Here is a 19,730-nt window from a genome sequence, read left to right on the forward strand (position 1 = left end):
ATGGTGAAACCCTGTCTACTAAAAATATAAAAATTAGCGTTGCCTAGTGGCACACACCTGTAATCCCAGCTACTCAGGAGGCTGAGGCAGGAGAATTGCTTGAACCTGGGAGGCAGAGGTTAGAGTGAGCCAAGATTGTGCCATTGCACTCCAGCCTAGGCAACAGAGCAAGACTCCATCTCAAAAAAAAAAAAAAAATTTAGCCGGGTGTGGTGGCGTGTGCCTGTAACCCTAGCTACTCGGGAGGCTGAGGTATGAGAATCACTTGAACCCGGGAAGCAGAGGTTGCAGTGAGCTGAGATGGTGCCACTGCACTCCAGCGTGGATGACAAAGCAAGACTGTCTCCAGAAAAAAAAAAAGAAAAAATGGGAACTGGCTACGGTGTCTGGAAAGAACATGGCTCTGCAGCCAGCAAGGCACTGAGACATCAGGCAAGCACCGCCTTCCTCACCTCAGCCACCCCTACCCGTGGGCTGACAGCCAGAAACATACTGACTACAGGACACAGCCAGCACTGCCACAGTCACCTCGGTCATAGTGGCCCTGAGCGCCAGGCCCCATAAGCAGTGCTTGCAAAGGTTCAGGCCACATGGCACCTCCCACAGCCCAACGCCCATGCTCGCCAGCTCTCGGGAGGAGAGGCTTCAGCTTGGACCCTCAGACAGTTGCTGGAACCCCCTGCGGTGAACATGGGTCACACGTGTCCGGCCCAAAGGCCTAAGACCCACAGCTTTCTCTTCACCCTCTCATTTCCATAACATGCACGGGGCTACAAATGCAGCGTGCTCACGCCTCCAGAGCCACGGCCAAGCCAGGCCCAGGACAGGCAGGTGTTCCAAGCACCCCTGCTGGCTCTGAGGGCCTGGCAAGACCCTCCAGGCTAGACATCAGCCACCTCCTTCTAGATATGCCCTCTAACCAGGACAGCGGGGGGGGTGTTCCCGAAGGTGGCACATCCAAAGTTCACTTCACCATGACTGTAGGAAAATCAATCTGCCTAATCTGCCTGTGGGAAGCTAATGTGGTGATCAAATCCAAGACAGAGGCTCCCTTGGGAGGTGGAGCTAGGAGGGGAGGGACAGGGAGGCCAGTGGGGCACATGCTGCTGCTTGATTGGATGTAACAGGCACACCTGCGCTTGGGGCTCCAGCTTCCATGTGTAAGTCAGCCTTTCAGTAAAACCTTATCTTTTTAAATAGCAACTCAAGGCATTTCTTTTTTTTTTTTTTTTTTTTTTTTTGAGATGGAGTCTCGCTCTGTTGCCCAGGCTGGAGTGCAGTGGCGCCATCTCAGCTCTCTGTAAGCTCCACCTCCCGGGTTCACACCATTCTCCTGCCTCAGCCTCCCGAGTAGCTGGGACTACAGGCACCTGCCACCACGCCCAGCTAATTTTTGTATTTTTAGTAGAGATGGGGTTTCACCATGTTGGCCAGGCTGGTTACAAACTCCTGATCTCAAGTGATCTGCGTGCTCAGCCTCCCAAAGTGCTGGCATTACAGGCGTGAGCCACTGTGCCCGGCTGGCATTTTTAATGAGTCTGTTTTTTTTAAATGATGATGAAAATCCGCTGTGATGACACTGATGGGCTCTGGGGCCCACTTGTGCACCAGACACCCCCATGCCTGGCCTGGCAGTGCCTCCCAGGCCCCTAAGAACTTAGCCCTCACCTCCACCTCCCAGTGTGGCCATTCCCCTGTGACAGCACGGGGGAGGGGCACCCAGCTTCGTGCCACCCGCAGCTGCTTACCGGACCAGCCTCGGTCTTGCAGGTGAGGTCGTCCAGGCTCTGGCTCTGTAGCTTCTCAGTGATAAGTGTGACCATGGTTGGGGCCCCGTGTCCTCCGTCCACACCAACAGGCACTGGAGTGCTGGAACATCAGACTTTCGAAGGCCCCGGCATTGCTAGTTCTGAGCCAAATCTCAAGGTCATGTCTCCACTTTCCTTACAAACGAGCGGTCTGTGCCGACAGGCTCTTCAGGATTTGTGCCTGTTTCTCAGAAGAGATAAATCACCACGTGATTATACGTAAAATCATTTTGTTGATGTTTCTGTTACATGCCAGGTTCCCTGTGTATAAAGTATTTCTGATATCCTGCCTCACAAACACCCTCCCATTTTCAAAACTACCATGCAAGTTCTTTTCTGGAAAATCTAATCACGGTGGTCTTGGCTAAAGGCAAAGGCACATGTTAGACCCATCTCACCCCCTGGAAGCCTCAACTGAAAGAAGAAGACAGGCCACCCCAGTCTCCTGCTCCAAAAAAGGGGAAATAGGATGGGAGATGATGGCAAGGACATTCTGGAAGCTGGGAAGCTGCTGGAAAGCCAGTATCAAGCCAGGAATGCAGAAACCCTGACTATCCACCCTCTTCTGCTCCAAGTGGCCAAACACCCCTCCCACTCCCACGCCAGCCAGCTGGGCAAGCGCTCTGCACTGAAGCTGGGGCAAAGGAAGCCTACCAGGGTCTGCACCTGGTCTGCTGACAGCAAGGGGCCGGCAGAGAAAGGGCGAGGGTTCAGGGGGGTCTTTTAGGCCCTTAGCTCTTCAGCCCCAGGAATGGACAGCTCTGTCTGTACGGCCGGCAGAGGCTGCGTGGCTGCCCCAGGGCTGCTCCCAATAGACACCAACGGGCCGAGGTGCCCAGCAAGGTGGCCCTGCACCCAGCATGTCCCCAATCTGCCCCAGCTTTGACCCTTCTCAGGCTCCCACTGTTGGGTGTGAGGAGCTGCCAAGGCCACCTAGTTCAGACCCAACAGAGGCCAAAACAGACAAGGGGCAAACAAGCCAAACCGGCAACTTGGAGAAGAGCCCTAGGTGGGAGGGTAAGGACTTCCTCAGCAGCAGCCCTCTGCCCTCGGAGTGACACAGCACCGCCATGAAGACCAGGACACCCTTAAAAAGGAATGTCCCGAGAAAAAGAAGAGTGCCTGGGAATTAAGACAGCAGTGACGGAACCTCCACACAACCTCCAAGGTGTGCGTCCTCAGCTGCCGCCCAGCTCCAGCTTCCGGCCAGTCTTCTGGGGCCCACAGACTGCTCCTAGGCAAGGATTAAGGGCTGACAGGACACCAAAGCTGAGGCCTCACCTCCACCAACGAAAGCAACCCATAGGCAGCAGTGTTCACAAGCATCTGCCCCAAAAGCCTGGCATGTGGGAGGCACGTGGGCCGCCCCATCGGAAGGACCGCCAGCCACTTGGGCCACGCTACCTGCCAGTAAAGTAAGAGGGCAAAGGAGACTCACACGCACACTTCTGCCAACGCTGGAAAGGTTTCAACCCGGTTCAATACCTGCGTTCCACACTTAAAATGTGCACATACAACTACTCTCGACAGAAACCAATAGGCACTTCCCTAGAGTCCAAAAGCCAGCATCTTCCTGAACAAGGGCCAGGGCAAAGGCGCCACCAACACAGCAGCTACGTGCACAGTGGGCCACCCGGCCTGGCTCAGAGCCTTCCCGTCACCAGGCACAGCCCTGCTGCTGCCAGGTCCAGGAGACTGGGCAGACCAAATCCAGGCAGGGTCTGTACACAGGTCCTGATAGGTGCCACCCACCCATGGGGCTGTTCCAGGCCAGGGGACATAACACATCAGCTAAAGGCTGTGCCCACCTGGCTCACTGGGTCTGAAATCACGCGCTCAGGACTGACCACTCCCACCACCCTCGGCAGCCACCACTGTCATCTCCAGCCCACAGCCAAGGGCCCCAGACTCCAAGAGGGGTGTCCTGCGCTGGGTCACGGTCAGCCGGGCCCACTGTGATGCTTCAGAAGGGGGTCTCCCCGCAGCAGCGGCTCCATTCAAATTGTCTCAAACTAAGCAGCACAAATCAGAGCCAGTCACACTGCACACCCAATGCTGGTCAATGTCAGCTGGGGAAAGCCACCAGCAACTGGGGTGCAGCTCACACCACGGCCCGGACTCACCTCTGTCCCAGCTCAGAGCCCCCAGCTCACACCACGGCCCGGACTCACCTCTGTCCCAGCTCAGAGCCCCCAGCTCACACCACGGCCCGGACTCACCTCTGTCCCAGCTCAGTGCCCCCAGCTCACACCACGGCCCGGACTCACCTCTGTCCCAGCTCAGAGCCCCCAGCTCACACCACGGCCCGGACTCACCTCTGTCACAGCTCAGTGCCCCCAGCTCACACCACGGCCCGGACTCACCTCTGTCCCAGCTCAGTGCCCCCAGCTCACACCACGGCCCGGACTCACCTCTGTCACAGCTCAGTGCCCCCAGCTCACACCACGGCCCGGACTCACCTCTGTCACAGCTCAGTGCCCCCAGCTCACACCACGGCCCGGACTCACCTCTGTCCCAGCTCAGAGCCCCCAGCTCACACCACGGCCCGGACTCACCTCTGTCCCAGCTCAGTGCCCCCAGCTCACACCACGGCCCGGACTCACCTCTGTCACAGCTCAGAGCCCCCAGTTCACAGCCACGGCCCGGACTCACCTCTGCCCCAGCTCAGAGCCCCCAGTTCACAGCCACGGCCCGAACTCACCTCTGTCCCAGCTCAGAGCCCCCAGTTCACAGCCACGGCCCGGACTCACCTCTGTCCCAGCTCAGAGCCCCCAGTTCACAGCCACGGCCCGGACTCACCTCTGTCCCAGCTCAGAGCCCCCAGTTCACAGCCACGGCCCGGACTCACCTCTGTCCCAGCTCAGCGCCCCCAGCTCACAGCCACGGCCCGACTCACCTCTGTCTCAGCTTCAGAGCCCTCACAGGACACGGCTCTATGGCTGACAAGTCAGCCTCCCTCCCTAATCCCACCAACCATTCCTGCAGGGCGAGGGCCAGCTCCCTTCACACCGTGCACCACGAGGGGCTGCACACCCACCTTCTGAACCCTCCTGGTTGCACAAAGCACACACACAACCTTAGAAAGGGGACAGCAGCCACACTATAACTTGAAAAAATAATAACTAGGGTTTTATTTTAAAAACAGGCTTCACAGTCTGTGTAGAAATGGCTGATTGCAGGGCTGGGGCAGGGAAAAGAGCTGGAGCCTGTCGAGGTGCAGGAAGTGAGGATGGCTCCCCAGTAGCCTGCCGGTAACACAGAGCAAAGCAAGTGGCAGCGAACACAGGAACCCAGGAACCCATGAACCCAGATACCCAGGAACCCATGAACCTAGGAACTCACCGACCCAGAACCCACAAACCTAGGAATCCACAAACGCAGGAACCCACAGACCCACAGACCCAGGAACCCACAGACCCAGGAACCCACAAACCCAAGAACTCACGAACCTAGGCACCCACAAACCCAGGAACCCAGGAACCCACGGACCCAGGTGAGGTGGGGGTGGCGGGAAAGCACCTCCTCACGGGGCGGTGGGGAGCCACTAGTGAGTGCAGAGAGAATGAGGGAAGTGCTTTAAAACCATCACTTGACCAACATCCCAACACAACAGTCTCAGGCAAGATGCATCCATGATGCTGGACCCGCAGAGAACATATGGCGAGAAACAGAGCTCACGGCCTCAAAGTGACCCCCAAAAGATGCTCGGCAGTCACCAAGGAAAAACAGTAACAGCAGGGGTACCCGGCAGGCACCTGAACCCAGCGATCAATGTGAACACCCCGAGCCTCCTTCCGCAAACACAGGAACCTGAGTTTCCCCTTTTTTTTTTTTGAGACAGAGTCTTTCTCTGTCGCCCAGGCTGGAGTGCAGTGGTGCGATCTCAGCTCACTGCAGCCTCCGCCTCCTGGGTTCAAGCGATTCTCCTGCCTCAGCCACCCAAGTAGCTGGGATTACAGGCACACGCCCCCACACCCGGCTAGTTTTTGTATCTGTAGTACAGATAAGGTTTCACCATGTTGGCCAGGCTGGTTTCAAACTCCTGATCTCAGGTGATCCGCCCACCTCAGCCTCCCACAGTGCTGGGATTCCAGGCATGTATCACCACCACGTCTGGCCTGGAACCTGATTATTTAATTCTGAAGAAATGTCAGACAATCTCAAAACAGGCCAACTCTACAAAATGACCAGCCAGAAACCTTCAGAAGCATCGGGTCAGGAAAGAGCTCGGGGAGGCCCCGCCCAGACTGGGGGGGGGGGGGGGTCCCAATGTAGCACGTGACCCTGGGTCAGAAAAAGGGCAGGGAGGACATGTCCCAAATCTGCCTGAGCACCATCAGATGCCAGCACCACGCCACACTGACGCCGCAGTCCTGGCTGTGACTACTGCCTGTGGTCACGTGAGATGTGAACGCCTGGAGGGTCTGCACGCCCTCGATAGAGAAACGATGACACGTGTGTGCAAGAGCCACACTCGCAGGTGGGCGCGGGGCTCACGCCTGGAATCCCAGCACTTTCGGAGGCCGAGGCAGGCGGATCACAAGGTCAGGAGATCGAGACCACAGTGAAACCCCGTCGCTACTAGAAATAAAAAAAAAATTAGCCAGGCGCGGCGGTGGGTGCCTGTAGTCCCAGCTACTTGGGACGCTGAGGAAGGAGAATGGCATGAGCCCGGGAGGCGGAGCTTGCAGTGAGCTGAGATCACGCCACTGCACTCCAGTCTGGGCGACAGAGCAAGAATCTGTCTCAAAAAAAAAAAAAAAAAAGAGTCACACTCTCATAACTCATAGACTTTAAAATATCAGACAGGCCGGGCGTGGTAGCTCACACCTGTAATCCCAGCACTTTGGGAGGCCAAGGCGGGTGGATCATGAGGTCAGGAGATTGAGACCATCTTGGCCCAATGTGGTGAAACCCCATCTCTACTAAAAATATAAAAATGAGCTGGGCGTGGCCCGGCACAGTGGCTCACGCCTGTAATCCCAGCACCTTGGGAGGTCAAGGCGGGCGGATCATGAGGTCAGGAGATTGAGACCATCCTGGCTAACACGATGAAACTCTGTCTCTACTAAAAATACAAAAAACTAGCCGGGTGTGGTAGCGGGCGCCTGTAGCCCCAGCTACTCCGGAGGCTGAGGCAGGAGAATGGCATTAACTCGGGAGGCAGAGCTTGCAGTGAGCCAAGATCGCACCACCCACTCCAGCCTGGGCGACAGAGTGAGACTCCATCTCAAAAAAAAAACAAAACAAAACAATTAGCTGGGTGTGATGACACATACCTGTAGTCCCAGCTACTCAGGAGGATGAGGCAGGAGAATCACTTGAACCCGGGGGGGCGGAGGTTGCAGTGAGCCGAAATCACACCACCGCACTCCAGCGTGGTGACAGAGTGAGACTCCGCTTAAAAAAAAAAAAAAAAATCAGATAAAGTGTGCTTCCAAAGCAGCAGCCAGGGCAAGTGTCCAGCAGCGCCAATGCGGAACACCTAGCGGTGTCCGAGCAGCAGCTCTGGCACACGAGAGGTGCATGCAGCACAGGAGGGACCATGTCTGCTGCCAACAGCAGCTCCCTGCCGGGAGTCCAGGAGACAGGGATTGTGAGTGCTGCGCAGGGAGGGGAGGAGACCCTCCTGTGGAACACACGTTTCCCGCAGGAAGGAAGGCATTACTCAGGTCGTCACCGACACGTGTGTTGGCTTCCAAGATGCCAGCAGGGCCATTATACCAATCTCCCATAACTGACGGGCTTCAAATAACAAAAGTTTACTCTCAGAGTTCTGGAGGCCAGAAGTCCAAAACGGAGGTATCAACAGCTGCCTCCTTCTGGAGGCTGAGGGGGAACCGGTTCCAGCCTCACTCCAGTTTCCAGTGGCTCCAGGAGTCCTCAGCATTTCCTGGCTTGTAGCTGTACCACTGCAATCTCTGCCTCTGTCACCCTGCAGCCTTCTTCCCATTGCCATAAGTCTCTGTATCACTCTCTTCTTAGAAGGACACCAATAATTGGGTGAGAGCCCACTCTAATCATACGACTTCATCTTAATTTACATTAATTACAATAGCATCTGGCCGGGCGCGGTGGCTCACGCCTGTAATCCCAGCACTTTGGGAGGCTGAGGCAGGCAAATCACGAGGTCAGGAGATCGAGACCATCCTGGCTAACACGGTGAAATCCTGTCTCTACTAAAAATACAAAAAATTAGCTGGGTGTGGTGGCACATGCCTGTGGTCCCAGCTACTTGGGAGGCTAAGGCAGGAGAATGGCGTGAACCCGGGAGGCGGAGCTTGCAGTGAGCCGAGATCGCGCCACTGCACTCCAGCCTGGGCAAGAGAGTGAGACTCCATCTCAAAAAAATAAATAAATAAATTACAATAGCATCTGCAAAGACTCTATTTCTAAATAAAGTCACATTTGCAGGTATTGGGGGTGCAGACTTGAACATAACCTCCTGGGGGTTAAAATAAACTGAGACACGAGGATGCAGCACCAGTCATGAGGCATGATGGACAGCAAGTCCCTCCCGCTTGGCGGTTCTCAGAGACCAGTCTGCATGGGGGAAGTCTGGGGAAGGAGGAGCTCAGGACCAGAGGAAGCCCCTGCCAGAGCTGGGAAAGCCCAGAGATATGGAAATTGGGACGGATGGTGGTGGTGAGGATGCCGCAGGACCCCACCATGGCAGGACAGCCTTTTCGAGGGGCGATCAGAGAGGTCCCTCTAAGGCAGTGACATTGGAGCCAGGACTGAAAGCTAAACAAGAGGGGCCTGGAAAAGGAGACAAAGGCCAGGACAAGTGGGAAAACAGACCTCTGGGTTCGAGGTAGATGTAGAAGAGACGTGGGAAGTGAGAGAAACCTGGCTCCAGCTGCTGGAACTCACTATCCCTGCCACCAACAGGTGAGGAGTGGGAGCCAGTGGAGAGGACCACAACCTGAGCTCCGGGAGGCACAGCCGGCATTGGCCATCCCTCGCCCCTACTCCAGGACCTCTCAGCACCGGCCCCTCTGAACAGGAAGCGGTCCCTCCCAAGACCACGAGCACCGCCCTGAGCCCAGGCGATGCCTTCTCCCCACACTAAGTGGGCTCACTTCAGAGGACGGCTACAACGAACTCACTTCCACTTTTCCTGCACTAAGTCGCCGTCCTCACTCCCAAAGGCTCCTTGTAACCGCACTGTAACTCCCTTCCTTGTAACCGCACTGGTGACTTAGCCGACAATCCCAGGGGCTTTCCCTGCCTCTCCTTCCACCTCTGCACCCAGCTCAAGCCTGATCCTCAAGGTCTGGAGGGCCGAAGCAGCCTACACCCATTCCCATCCACTGGGCAACCCTTGGCCTGACCTCAACAGAAAGCAGATCATGGCACTCTGGCCCCCAGAAACAGCCTCCTCAGCCCTTAGGACAGAGGCCAAAATCCTCACCCTGATCCCCCAACTACCCCATCGTCTCCACTCGCTCCCCGGGTTCTGGCCACACCAGTGCCCTGCAGACCCCTAGGAGGGTCAAACGCAGAGCTGGAGTTCCACAGGGTAGCAGGGACGAGCCCCCACCACAGGCCATCAAACGCAGAGCTGGAGTTCCACGGGGGCAGCAGAGCGGAGCCCCCACTCCACTCATATGGCCGCCTCACGGGACAGTGGCAAAATGCCCACGGCTGGCGGCTCTGGCCACTGTCATTCTCCAGGACTCCATCCTCCAAAAACGCACCAAAGCAGTTTCTATTTTTCTGTGTTTTAACTCGATCCATATGGAGTCAGATACAGCATTTGTAGAGCCACGAATTAGTTTCCTATAACCAAGTATCACAAAGTGGTGGCTTACGACAGAAATGAACTAACCAGCTGTCCTTGGAGGCTGGGAGTCCAAGACCAAGATGTCAGCAGGGCCACACCCTCTGAAGGCTCTGGGGAGGGATGTGCTCAGGCCTCCCTCCTGGCTCTGGCGTCACTACAATCTTCCCACCACATTCTCCCTGTGTGTGCCTGTGTCCAAGTCTCCCCATTTTATAAGGACATCAGTCATTTTGGGGCAGAACCCACCATGCTCCAGTGTGACCCCATCTTAACTAATTACACCTGCAACAACCCTATTTCCAAGTAAGTGCACATTCTGAAGTACTGGGGGCTCAGGACTTCCATGTGTGACTTTGGGGGCAGACGTCATTCAGCCCATAACCAGCTGTATTTTATTTCCCCACGGCAACACACACAGGGTGCTGGCTCACAAACCAACACTGAGCGACTCCCAAGCGTGCAGAGGCCTCACCCCTGCCACTCCGCAGTGGGCACTTCCATCCCTCAGCCCTGTCCTCGGGTACTTACTACACCTACGCACACAGCCCGCAGGCACTGCTGCTCCTGGACTGTGCCCCAGCGCACCGCTCAGAGCATCAGCTGCTGGCTTGAAGGCACGTCAGGGTGGGTCTCTTTGCCAACACAGCCCCGCTCCGCACCTCCCAAAAGGGCTGTGTGAGCCTTTTGTCAAGTCATCGCTGACATTATCTCGTCACTATAAATAGTGTTTCCAGTTAGGCCACACAGTGGGGTCTGTTCTCCAAAGTTCATAATTCCATCCTTTTTACGAATGCAAAGTTTCTGCCCAGTATAAACTCTTGCCCCAAACTCCCCAGCAGATTTATAAACCTCCTAGGAATGAGCCCTTTGGTGAAAGACATCAGGACACCTTCAGCCCTTTTGCTCCTAGTCCTGCCTTGTGCTCAGGGCTGGCAGGGGTGTGCTCTAGCCCACTCGGGGCACCCCTCACCCTCATCTTGCAGCTTCCTGAGAAGGGGGCACGTGAAGACCACACCTCTTCTCTCCTCCACTTCTGTAAGGAGCCCACTCCCAGGATGCCTGCTCAGCTTTCAGGGTCTTCTCTCGCCCCAGCTTTAGAAAATGCTTAAGGCGGCCGGGCGCGGTGGCTCAAGCCTGTAATCTCAGCACTTTGGGAGGCTGAGACGGGCGGATCACGAGGTCAGGAGATCGAGACCATCCTGGCTAACACGGTGAAACCCCCGTCTCTACTAAAAAAAGAATACAAAAAACGAGCCGGGCGAGGTGGCGGGCGCCTGTGGTCCCAGCTACTCGGGAGGCTGAGGCAGGAGAATGGCGTAAACCCAGGAGGCGGAGCTTGCAGTGAGTTGAGATCCAGCCACTGCACTCCAGCCTGGGCGTCAGAGCGAGACTCTGTCTCAAAAAAAAGAAAAAAGAAAATGCTTAAGGCACCTCAAGCAAGGTCTTCCTTGGTCCGGAGACCACATCCTTCCAGCCTGGCTCATGGCACATTCTGCGCTCCACCCTGGTCTGCATCTCCATCTGTTCCTGGACTCCGTGTCCAACGCTTGCTGCTGTTGCTGCTGTTCTAGGATTTGTCCTCCACTCCTCCAACCCTTCCAGTGACGTGCATATGCTTCACACGCAAGGGCTCCCTCCTCTTCTCCAAATGCCCATGTCGGGACCCATCTTCACGCTTATCTCTAAGCCTATATACAAGGCTGCTTTTCACAGGGGCGTTTAAATTACTTTTTCTGGTCCCTGCACTCTGTATCTCAGCTCCCTCAGTCTTCCCTGCTTTTCCTGGCTTCTGCTTTCAGGCTGGAAGTTTCCTCTGATGTTGCTCATTCTGGCTCTCCATTCACACACAGAGGGAAGAGCAGTGCTGCCTCACTGCAGAGGGATGCGGTGGCTGTGTCCTCCGTTCAGATGGCAAGAGAACTCACCCTGAGACCAGCCTGGCCAACATGGTGAAACCCCATCTCTACTAAAAATACAAAAATTAGCTGAGCACAGTAGCAAGTACCTATAATCCCAGCTACTCAGGAGGCTGAGGCAGGAGAATCGCTTGAATCCGGGAGGCGAAGGTTGCAGTGAGCTGAGATTGCACCACTGCACTCCAGCCTGGGTGACAGAGGGAGACTCCATCTCAAAATAAATAAATAAATAAATAAAGTTTATAGAGAGAGGCAAAAGACCCAGAATAGCCAATATGACATTAAAGGAGAAGAACAAAGTTGGAGGATTGACACCATCCAACTCTAAGACTTATTATAAAGTTGCTGTAATCAAGACAGTGTGTGGCCAGGCACAGTGGCTCACACCTGTAATCCCTGTGCTTTGGAAGGCTGAGAGAGGAGGATCGCTCGGACCCAGGAGTTCAAGACCAGCCTGGGCAACATAGCGAGACTCCATCTCTACATAAAATTTTAAATTTACCTGCGTGCCTATAACCCTAGCTACTTAGAAGGCAGAGGTGGGAGGACTGCTTCAGCCGGAGAGGTGGAGGATGCAGTGATCCATGATTGCACTGCTGCACTCCGACCTGGGTGACACAGCAAGACCCTGTCTCAAAAAAAAAAAAAAGATAGTGTGGGACGGGCAAAAGAATAGGCAATTGGATCAATGGAACAGGCAGAATAGAGAGCCCAGATACAGAACCACATAGTCACTGATCTTTGACAAAGGAGCAATGGCAATACAATAGAGGACAGACAGTCTTTTCAACAAATGCTGCTGAAAAACTAGACATCCACAAGAAAAAAAGACATGAGACCAGGTGTGGTGGCCCATGCCTGTAATCCCAGCACTTTGGAAGCCCGAGGCGGGTGGATCACTTGAGGTCAAGAGTTTGAGACCAGCCTGGCCAAAAGAGTGAAACCCCATCTCTACTAAAAATATAAAAATTAGCTGGGTGTGGTGGTGTGCACCTGTAACCCCAGCTACACAGGAGGCTGAGGCAGGAGAATCACCTGAACCCGGGAGGTGAAGGTTGCAGTGAGCTGAGATCACACCACTGCACTCCAGCCTGGGCCACAGAGCAAGATTCCATCCCAAAAAAAAAAAAAAAAAAAAAAGACATGGAGTGTATGGACACCCTTCACGAAAACTAACTCAAAATGGATCACAGACCTAAAGCAAAAGGCAAAACTATAAAAATCCTAGAAGATAGATAACACAGGAGTAAAATATAGATGACTTTGGGTTTGGCGATCACTTTTCAGATACAACACTGAAAGCATGACCCATAAAAGAAAGAATTGTTAAGTTGAACTTCATTAAAATTAAAAATATCTGCTCTGCAAAAGACACTGTCAAGAGAATAAAAAACAAGTTCCAGACTGAAAGAAAATATTTGCAAAAGACTTATCTGACAAAGAACCATTATCCAAAATATAGAAAGATATTTTAAAACTCAACAATAAGAAAACAACCCCAGCCTGGTCAACGTGGTGAAACCCCATCTCTACAAAAAAAACTACAAAAATTAGCCGGGCATGGTGGCACACACCTGTAATCCCAGCTACTCGGGAGATCGAAGTAGAAGAATCACTTGGACCCAGAAGCTGAGGTTGCAGTGAGCCAAGATCACGCCACTGCACTCCAGCCTGGGTGACAGAGTCAGACCATGTCTCCACAAAAGAAAAAAAAAAAAAAAGGCCAGGAGCAGTGGTTCATGCCTGTAATCCCACTTTGGGAGGCCAAGGCAGGTGGAACAACTGAGGTCAGGAGTTCGAGACCAGCCTGGCAAATGTGGTAAAACCCCATTTCTACTAAAACCACAAAAATTAGTCGGACATGGTGGCAGTTACCTGTAATCCTAGCTACTCGGGAGGCTGAGGCAGGAGAATTCCTTGAACCCGGGAGGCAGAAGTTGCAGTGAGCCAAGATAGCACCACTGGACTCCAGCCTGGGCAACAAGAGCGAAACTCCATCTCAAAAAAAAAAAAAAAAGAAAAAAGAAAGAAACCAACCCAACTAAAAAAGTGGAGCAAAGACTTTAACAGACACCTCAACCAACTGGGGCCGGATATGGTGCTCATGCCTGTAATCCCAGCACTTTGGGAGACCAAGGCAGGTGGATCACCTGAGATCAGGAGTTCGAGACCAGGCTGGCCAACATAGCGAAACCCCGTCTCTATTAAAAATACAAAAATTAGCTGGGCACGATGGCAGGTGCCTGTAATCACAGCTCCTCGGGAGGATGAAGCAGAGGCTGCAGTGAGCTGAGATCGCACCACTGCACTCCGGCCTGGGCAACAAGGGTGAAACTCCGTCTCAAAAAAAACAAAACAAAACAAAAACCCACTACACACAAGGTACCACTCCACACCCATCAGAGTGTCCAAAATCCAGAACACTGACCACACCAAGTGCTGAGGAGGATGTGGAGCAACTGTGTACACGACCCAGCAATCCTGCTCCTTGGTATTTACCCAAAGGAACCAAAAACTTATGTCCGCACAAAACCTGCACACAGACGCCCATAGCAGCTGTATCTATAAGTACCAAAACTTAAAAACGACCAAGATTTCTTGTAGGTAAGTGGATAAAGTGTGATACATCCAGACAGTATAATATTATTTGGCACTAAAAAGAAATGAGCTATCAAACCACCAAAAAATATAAAGATATTTAAATGCATACCACTAAGTGAAAGAAACTAGTCTGAAATGGCTACATATTGTATGATTCCAACCATATGGCATTCTGGAAAAGGTTAACTGTAGAGACTACTAACGAGACAAAAACAAAAAAAAACAGTGGCTGCCAGGGGCCAGGGGTAGACAGAGGTGAGGCAGGGCACAGATTTTTAAGGCAGTGAAACTATCCTGCATGATACTATAATGGTTGACAAAGGTCATTACACGTGTCTAAATCCATAGACTATAACACCAAGAGTGAACCTGAAGTCAACTATGGACTCTGGATAATAAGCATGTATCCATATAGGTTCATCAACTGTAGCAAATGCACCACTCCAGTGGGGGACGCTAGTCATGCAGGAGGCCCTGTATGTGTGGGGGCAGAAGGTATAGTGTCTAGGAACTCCATTTTTTTTTTTTTGAGATGGAGTTTCGCTGTTGCTGCCCAGGCTGAAGTGCAATGGTGCGATCTCAGCTCACTGCAACCTCAGCCTCCCGGGTTCAAGTGATTATCCCACCTCAGCCTCCCAAGCAGCTGGGATTGCAGGTGCCCATTACCACCACGTCCAGCTATTTTTTGTATTTTTTAGTAGACACGGGGTTTCACCATGTTGGCCAAGCTGCTCTTGAACTCCTGACCTCAGGTGGCCTGCCTGCCTCAGCCTCCCAAAGTGCCTGGATTACAGGTGTGCGCCACCGTGCCCTGCTGAACTCGCTATTTTTAAGTGCACTGAAACCACATGTGAAGTATTCCTTTTGCAACCCAACAAAGGAGAAGAAACTCAAATCTTTTTTTTTTTTTCTTTTGAGATGAAGCCTCACTCTGTTGCCTAGGCTCACTGCAGCCTCCACCTCCCTGGCTGAAGCAATCGTCCCACCTCAGCCTCCCAAGCAGCCAGGACTACAGGTGCACACCACCATACCCGGCTAATTTTTTATGGTTTTTTTTTTTGTAGAAATGGGGGTCTCACTATATTGCCCAGGCTGGTCTCCAACTCTTGTGCTCAAGTGATCCTCCTGCCTCAGCCTTCCAAAATGCTGGGGTTACAGGTGTAAGCCACCAAGCCTAGCCAAGTAATTCAAACTGTAAAATGAAGATTATCATTGTAACCATTCCACTGGTGAGAACAGGCTGCACCATATCACCACATGGAAAAAGACAAACTGTGCCAAGTAATTTGTGAGCTAAAGAACACAGGTGAGCTCTAGACAGCTGCACAAAGCCCCGGGTTCAGACACCAGTTGGACCCACTCACTAGCCAGGCCAAGTAACCTCACCTGGACAAGTAACCTCACCTCTCCGGGCCTAGGTTCCTTGGAAACTGAAAATGAGAAGAAACCACCCACTTCATGAGGCTTCAAGGAATCAGATTAAACTAAATAACACGTGACAGTTCCTGAGTCCCTGACACACCTTTAAAATTATGACCACTTACAACAAATGCTTAAAAGACTGAAGTTCGATTTTTCTTTAATATCTTTGTGGAAAATGCCAAAAGGGTTTATATAAAATTTTTAATTTCCTTTTTTTTTTTTTTTTTTGCTACCAGGCTGGAGTGCAGTGCCGCGATCTCAGCTCACTGCAACCTCCACCTCCTGGGTTCAAGTGATTCTCCCGCCTCAGCCTCCCAAGTAGCTGGGATTGCAGGCGCCCATGACCGCCACGTCCAGCTATTGTTTGTATTTTTAGTAGAGACGGGGTTTCACCATTTTGGCCAGGATGGCCTCAATCTCCTGACCTCGTGATCCGCCCGCCTCAGCCTCCCAAAGTGCTGGGATGACAGGTGTGAGCCACCGCGCCCAGCCTTAATTCCTTTTTTAAAAAGAAACAGGCCGGGCGCAGTGGCTCAAGCCTGTCATCCCAGCACTTTGGGAGGCTGAGACGGGCGGATCACGAGGTCAGGAGATCGAGACCATCCTGGCTAACACTGTGAAACCCTGTCTCTACCAAAAAATACAAAAAAAAAAAACTAGCTGGGCGAGGTGGCAGGCGCCTGTAGTCCCAGCTACTCGGGAGGCTGAGGCAGGAGAATGGTGTGAACCCGGGAGGCGGAGCTTGCAGTGACCCGAGATCGGGCCACTGGACTCCAGCCTGGGCGACTGAGCGAGACTCCGTCTCAAAAAAAAAAAAAAAAAAAAAATTTCCCTGTTCCCAATACACCGGTTTAAAATACCTAAGTGGGCCGGGCGTGGTGGCTCAAGCCTGTAATCCCAGCACTTTGGAAGGCCGAGGTGGGCGGATCATGAGGTCAGGAGATCGAGACCATCCTGGCTAACATGGTGAAACCCCGTCTCTACTAAAAAATACAAAAAAATTAGCCGGGCGAGGTGGCGGGCGCCTGTAGTCCCAGCTACTCGGGAGGCTGAGGCAGGAGAATGGCGTGAACCCAGGAGGCGGAGCTTGCAGTGAGCCAAGATCCGGCCACTGCACTCCAGCCTGGAGGACAGAGCGAGACTCCGTCTTAAATAAAATAAAATACCTAAGTGTTTCCTTCGTTCTTTTTTTTTTTTTTTTTTTTTTGTGAGATGGAGTCTCGCTCTGTCACCCAGGCTGGAGTGCAATGGCATGATCTCGGCTCACTGCAAGCTCCGCCTCCCGGGTTCACACCATTCTCCTGCCTCAGCCTCCGGAGTAGCTGGCACTATAGGCGCCCGCCACCACGCCTGGTTAATTTTTTGTATTTTTAGTAGACGGAGTTTCACCGTATTAGCCAGGATGGTCTCGATCTCCTGACCTCGTCATCCGCCCGCCTCGGCCTCCTAAAGTGCTGGGATTACAGGCGTGAGCCACCGCTCTCGGCCTTCTTCATTCTTTTATCTACCAACTAAAAATGTGTACTCTCTCAGATTAGAGCCTCTTCCTATTTCTGTTTCCTGTGCACACCATTGCATATGAGCAACTACCTCTATAACTAGAAAGACCTCAAAAGCATGCACAAAAAAAAGAAAAAAAAGAAAAATTACTTTGGCATTTTCTCTTATATACTTCAAATAGTAACAAAAACGTTCTGTGGTCCTCACGTCCAACCTAAGTCAGGAAACATAAGGAGCCATCCAAAGGGGCGGAACCATTACCAAGGCCTCAGTGAGTGTGACCGTCAAAGTCGCAACACAGAACACAACAGAGGGACGAAGCTGCAGAACCAGGCTCCAAGCTCAAGGGACAGCACGGGCAATCATCTATCAAGCCACAGCAGGGGATCAGGACTGCCAGTGCCCAGCGCACAAGGACGACTCAACGAGGGGGACAATGGCGCCGGACGAGGGAAAACTACAACTGTCTGAAAGAACTACCACCTAGTTTTCCTGCGCTAACTAACCCAATTTAAAGAAAAGCCACTGTTTCTAAACAATGCCAATTTCCATGTTGGGGTAACATTCAAGAGCTTCAAATAAATCAAAAACGTTTCCCAGCCTTCTACCTTCGGGGAGCAAGGCTGCACTTCCCTTCTAGCACCCACTCTGATGAGGGACAAGCTCAGGCCACAGGAGAGTGTTTAAAGCAGCATCAATATGCTCAGGTTAAATTTCTTAAATACTGTGAAACGGAAGCCCATTACGTTCCTTTTTTGTGTTAAGACTAGTCAAGTGTAGCAGTGAGAAGGGGGAAAGAGTGGAACACGGAGTTCGATCTGTAACGGACTGAACAAGCAACAGAGACAACTCACTCCCTTGGCACCCGCCACAAGCACATTCTTGAAGCCAAACTCATCCATCTTACAAAGTTCTTCGTACTTGGGAGATCATCATAGAAACATTAAGTGTGAGTCTGCTTTGAGTTTAAAACGAAAAGTGCTTTAAAGTTATAGAAGCTTAGCTTCAAAGAAGAGGCACCAAGGATGGCGTGCGAAAACTCACGAGGCCACTTAACATGGGCTGCGTGGGAAACAGGGGCTCCGCGACTGCGCTCAGATTAAGGGAAAAGGACCCCCCTCTAGGGTCCGGCAGCAGCGGGCGGGCACCGGCGCCTTCTCCACACGGGAGAATCTCGGCGATTTACACCCTCCAGGCTACGCAGAAAAAGCGGCTTTGGAATCCGCCGCAAGTCCCCTCCTTGGGTCGTCGGGTAAGTCTGGCCTCCCGCGTCCGGGTCCCCTTCGGGACGCCCCAAGGCCCCGTTTACCGCGGCGACTCCCCGCCTCTCGCGCCACCGAACCACGGCGCGGAGCTACCAGGCCGGGCCTCGCCTCGTGCGGGGAAGTCGCTCCGACGGGCGGCGCGGACGGCTGGGGCTCGGAGCGCAGGGCCGCGCGCCCACGACCGCCCGCGCCCTCCACGTGCTGCGGGCAACGGTCGGAGCCGGTGCGCCGAGGCATGGACGGCGTGGACAAGAGGGGAGGTGGCGGCGGCGCGCTCCGCCCAGGCTCGGTACCTGAGCGCGGCCGCGGGGCGGCGGAGTAAGAAGACAGCCGGCCGCCCAGGCCCCGCTCGCTCAGGGCGACGCGCCTCAGCCGCGGCGGAACAAAACCGCGGCCGCCGCCCCGCCCCCTCCGGCCGCCCTCATTGGCCGCGCGCCCCGCCGCCGCCGCGAACCCGTCAGCCACCGCCTTCTCCACGCCGGCCCTCAGCCGCGCCGCGCTGCGCCGACGGAGGGGGCGGGGCTTCCAGGCGTCCAGCCTCCGCACCGCCCACCGAGGCCGGAGCGCGTCCTGTGCGCCGGTTTGGCCCCGCCCCCGGGTCGACGCCCCGCCCCCTGCGCGCGTGCGTGCCCGGCGCTCAGCTGCGTTCTCCCGGCCGAGAAGGGAAGACTGGTGGCGGCGGCGACCTGAGGCAGCGGGGAAGGACGCGCAGCCGGGAGGGCCCGGCCGGCGCTAGCCGTGGCTCAGGCGGTGGCCCATCCCGGAGCGCGCAGTCTCGGAGCCCGAGGCTCGCCGCCACCGCCTTCCCGCCTGCCGTCTGCCCGCTGTGTAGCCGTGGGCAGGTCACTCGCCCTCTTGGGTCGCACTTTTCTGCACCGGCACAGTGTGAATTAGGCCTTCGCTTATAGGCACCCGGGGGGACCGTGCTGCAGGGCTCCTTCTGGCGATAGGCGGGGTTGGGGCCTGGTTCCGTCTGAGCACAGCAGGCCCAGGGAGACCGGACTCTTGAGGGTCCCTGGTGATGAGCACCCTGCGGAGGAGAGGGTAGCGGGCAGCGGGAGGAGGCCGTGCCCCGCTCTCGCAGTCTCCAGCAGCAAACTCCCAGGAAGGGGGTCCCTGCCTCCCTCTCCAGCCTCTTTTGCTAGGGGTCAGGTGTGTCCTGGGTGAGAGGAGCCACCTGACCCAGGGCGGGCCTCTGACGGCCAGGTGTGCTGGCCCTGGGCTGTGTGGATATCCGCCGACTCTGGAGATTCCACTGAGGTAGGGTGGGATTTCAGACCAGATGGTTTCTCAAAGGTGCAGGAGAAAAATGCTCCCCACCGTTGGAGAGGGGTCCCTGGGGTGGAAGGGGCCTGAGGGACCCTGCAGTCCAGTGCCTCCCCGTGTGCGTCCCCAAGCCCTGAGGGTTCGGTGGGGGTGGTGAGAAGGGGTA

General features: G+C 54.2%; 1 protein-coding gene across 6 annotated transcripts in view; it reads right to left on the bottom strand.

Moving 5' to 3' along the window:
• The window catches only part of FAM53A (family with sequence similarity 53 member A), a 43,837-nt gene extending 24,948 nt beyond the window's left edge, over window positions 1–18,889 (bottom strand). The window contains exons 1-3 of one of the 6 annotated variants that reach the window (XM_033213439.1): window positions 18,078–18,578; window positions 17,888–17,953; window positions 1,749–1,989 (exon numbers count right to left, since the gene is read on the bottom strand). In XM_033213439.1, coding sequence (XP_033069330.1) covers window positions 1,749–1,823 — 75 coding nt within the window. In that variant the 5' untranslated portion in view covers window positions 1,824–1,989; window positions 17,888–17,953; window positions 18,078–18,578. The other 5 variants (XM_033213441.1, XM_033213440.1, XM_033213443.1 and 2 more) reach the window with 5 other exon arrangements.
• Between the last annotated feature and the right edge of the window lie 841 nt (window positions 18,890–19,730).

The sequence above is a fragment of the Trachypithecus francoisi genome, unplaced genomic scaffold (assembly GCF_009764315.1).
Source record: "Trachypithecus francoisi isolate TF-2019V2 unplaced genomic scaffold, Tfra_2.0 Lachesis_group1, whole genome shotgun sequence".
NCBI lineage: Eukaryota > Metazoa > Chordata > Mammalia > Primates > Cercopithecidae > Trachypithecus > Trachypithecus francoisi.